Source organism: Pseudomyrmex gracilis, unplaced genomic scaffold (genome assembly GCF_002006095.1).
Source record: "Pseudomyrmex gracilis isolate BER0280 unplaced genomic scaffold, ASM200609v1 scaffold_1090, whole genome shotgun sequence".
In the NCBI taxonomy this organism is placed as follows: Eukaryota; Metazoa; Arthropoda; class Insecta; order Hymenoptera; family Formicidae; genus Pseudomyrmex; species Pseudomyrmex gracilis.
In genome coordinates, this window is record NW_018021674.1 from 37,924 (window position 1) to 41,365 (window position 3,442).

The 3,442-nt window shown below is 28.8% G+C and overlaps 1 protein-coding gene across 2 annotated transcripts; it reads right to left on the minus strand.

The window, feature by feature from the left end:
- Positions 1 to 312: 312 nt before the first annotated feature.
- Positions 313 to 3,149, minus strand: LOC109861856. Of its 2 annotated transcripts, XM_020441698.1 has the most exons (4): positions 2,926 to 3,149; positions 2,568 to 2,664; positions 2,304 to 2,481; positions 313 to 1,796 (listed from the first exon to the last, which is right to left on the minus strand). In XM_020441698.1, exons 3-4 carry the CDS (start codon positions 2,473 to 2,475, stop codon positions 469 to 471), a joined length of 1,500 nt encoding a protein of 499 aa, XP_020297287.1. In that variant the 5' UTR covers positions 2,476 to 2,481; positions 2,568 to 2,664; positions 2,926 to 3,149; the 3' UTR covers positions 313 to 468. The 2 variants fall into 2 exon arrangements, with proteins under 2 accessions (XP_020297287.1, XP_020297286.1); XM_020441697.1 differs by having other exon boundaries at positions 313 to 2,481.
- Positions 3,150 to 3,442: the final 293 nt, after the last annotated feature.

Below are 3,442 nucleotides of genomic sequence, written 5' to 3' on the forward strand. Positions count from 1 at the left end.
ATATATATATTTCTCTTTTAGATAGATCATGTACAAGTATGTTATGTACATATAATTATGTATATATTATGTATTATAGGTTTTTATTCTATAACAGATTTCTATAACAGAGTATCTTCTTAAAAGTAAATCACAGTATTCTTAAAAGTAAAGATATGATAAACTTGAGAATCACAAAAACGAGTACCTTCTTAAAATAAATCAGTATTTTTAAAAGTAAAAATATGCTAAACTTGAAAATCACAAACATAAATAAAATTTCTTCTTAAAAAGAAATCACAACATTTACTTAAAAATAGAAATATGATAAGCGCACACATAAGTATAAAAATGAGTATTCTAGCAAACACTAACTGAACACCGTTAAATGATGTTTACTACGTATCTTCTTAAAAGTATATCACAATCGTTAAACTACTATCGTAATACTACATAAACAAATTATAGACTTATGAAAGGAACAACATATTACATTTTAGTAATTAAATTGTTNTTAATGGTAAGATTGTAACAATCTCTACCATTATCACATATGTATTTTTTGGTATGTAAAATACTTGTCAAAGTTTCGGTATTTAATCGATTTCTTACTTTTGTCCTATTTAAATTTATAGTACTAAATATTCTTTCGACGCAAGCACTGCTATGTGGTAAGCATAATAAATCGAACACAAATTGCGTTAGTAAAGGAAAAGCAGGAGTATTATCTCCTCTTTTAAGATTACCTACTTCCGTCCAAAATTCTAACATTTCTTTGTTTTTATTTAAATTAGTATTACGAAGGAGCCTATACTCTCTATCTAATTCATTTAAATCAATGTTTAATAATAGTTTTTCAAAGTACATTGCTACAGACCCTATTGAAATAATCGAATCTATTTTTTTTGGATTTAAGAAAGCTAAATGTTTTAGAGCCTGTATATGTGGTGCATTGAATGGAAATCTTAAATATATTTGGTGAGCACTTTNGATATAGAAGTCCAAGCATCTTAGTTTTATATCATGTTTTTCTTTAGCAGTAATTATTACATTTGATCTATGAAATTGTCCATTTACTTTTGGTCCTAAATATAAATCTTCAAGTAAAACAAAGTTGNGTGGATTTCTGTATTGGATTTCACTTATATCTTTAGAGTCTAATACGTCTTTTTTTATGTAACATTCAAGAATTGTTTTGTACGCCGAAGATATATTGTCATACAATAAATGAATTTTAGGTGCTTCTGCTTGAAATTCCATATTCATATTAGTAAATATTGGCAAAATAAATTCTAAAAATTCTAAATAAAGCTTATTTGAAGGATCTTGAAGTTTCTTATAAATATTTTCAGATGCTTGTATTTTATCACTGAGATATTGAGATTGAAAATACAGTTTTAATGCATCATATTGCTCTAAGACTCTTTTAATTACCGATATTAAAGAAAGCCAACGAGTTTGAGCTGGCAATAGTAGTTTATGTGGTTTTGCATCTACAAACTGTTGGAATTCTCTAAATTCAGATGTTCTTTTAAAACTATATTTCATATACGAATGTACATCCCGTACAAAATCTTCAGGACCTCTAGGTAATTTCAAGCAAGCATATGATGCACATAAAGCTAATGAATGGCAGGTACATTTTAACACAAAAAGTCCAGGTATATCATTAGTTAACATAGTTTTTAAAGAATGATGCTCGCCCATCATTGCATTAGCTCCGTCAGCCCCAAAGCCTATCATATTTTTTTTAAATGGTATTTCAAACTTATCAAAAAAATTTATAATAATGCTATGTAATGATTCTGCAGAACCATCTGTAACAGGTAACAGAGTTACAAATGTATCATTTATTTTAAAATTTTCTGAAAATCTTGCAACTATTGCTAAATTTTNTATACAGCTATGATCAGTGCTTTCATCTACTATTAACGAAAATTTAAGAATTTTAAGTTTAGTAATGATTTCTTCAAAAGCTGTTTGACTTATTATATTTNTTACTATTGAAGTACATTTAGTTCTATTGCATTGTATATTTTTTATGACTTCGGGTTCGGAGCTAATACTTTTAATTAATTTGATTAAATGTTCAGCAGAATTAAATGCAATGTTATGTTCTACAATAAATGCTGCGANTTTCAATTCGGCTTCTTTGATTTTGGTGCTTAATATATTGATTTTTTTAATAAATGGCATGCTTGTTACAGGTATTTGAATAGCATTTATTTTTTTTATATGTTTCATAGATGCAGCATGCTTTTTAACTGCTCCCAATCCACCAATGCAATCTACTGAACATATTTTACAATGAAAGTAATTTTTACCTTTATGACTTCTTTTAATCCATTTTTTATATTCATTGTGATCTTCCCATTCAGATCTATATTTGTGCAAATATATCTTCCTTGTTTTCTTACTACTAGTCAAAGCTGATGATGTTTGTTCATCTTGTTCATTTTCTGTAAGATATTCATCATATTTATCTTCTTTGTCCATATCANTCTATTGGAAATAAAAATACAGCTATGTAAATATGCATACATATATACAGAAATAAATGCAGAAAATGTGTGTCACAATTTGCTTACAGTGATATTATCTTGGTTGAAATGTTTAGCAGTCCTTGAATTAAAAATATCAGAATAACTGACATACACACCTTCTTTCTATTTTAGCTGGAGGACTCTGCAAATAATAATTATATTAATATATAATATATTATTATATGTAATATCAATATATAATGTATTATTACANTATATGTATACAAAAAATTCAAATTAATAAGAAAAGCAGTTGATACAAAGTGCTTTTCAGCAACATACACAAGTGACACTGTGTAACACAGTGTATTATTGTGTTCCGCTGCTGAAAAGAACCAACAATATGTAATTTGTACGAATACATAGCAATAAATAACACTTAGTCATAAGCGAGCTTCACTACCTGATCTATAGTTGCATCTTTTTCTTCTTATGCACTGAGGAAGCAATCAAATTGACGCTACATGCAATATCATACCAGTTCCTGGCATGCAATAACTGGTAACACGTAGAGGGGATGCGCACAGAGCTACGTATCGTATACTTCCAGCTGTCTTGCGCTTCCCCTCCACGTGTTACCGAAAGTTACCGAAGCCAGGATCTGGTATCTATCTTGTTGCGAGCAAGAATTCAGAAATGAAAAAAACGGTGTTTATCATTGGTAAAGAATATGTTTTTTACTTATTTTAAAAATTCATCAAATAACAAAAATAATCACCAAATCACCAAAAGACATTAAAAATCCCCAATCTGATGAAAAATCACCAACAACGGCAACACTGCTTGTCATCACTATGTGGCGACACTTTTTTGCATAAGTCAAGGTTTATTTGTATGCGTTCAATTTGAGAAGAGAATTTTACTGCGCAGAAAAGCAGGCAAAGTAGCGTAGGAAAACCATTGCGTTTGGGATTGTTGCT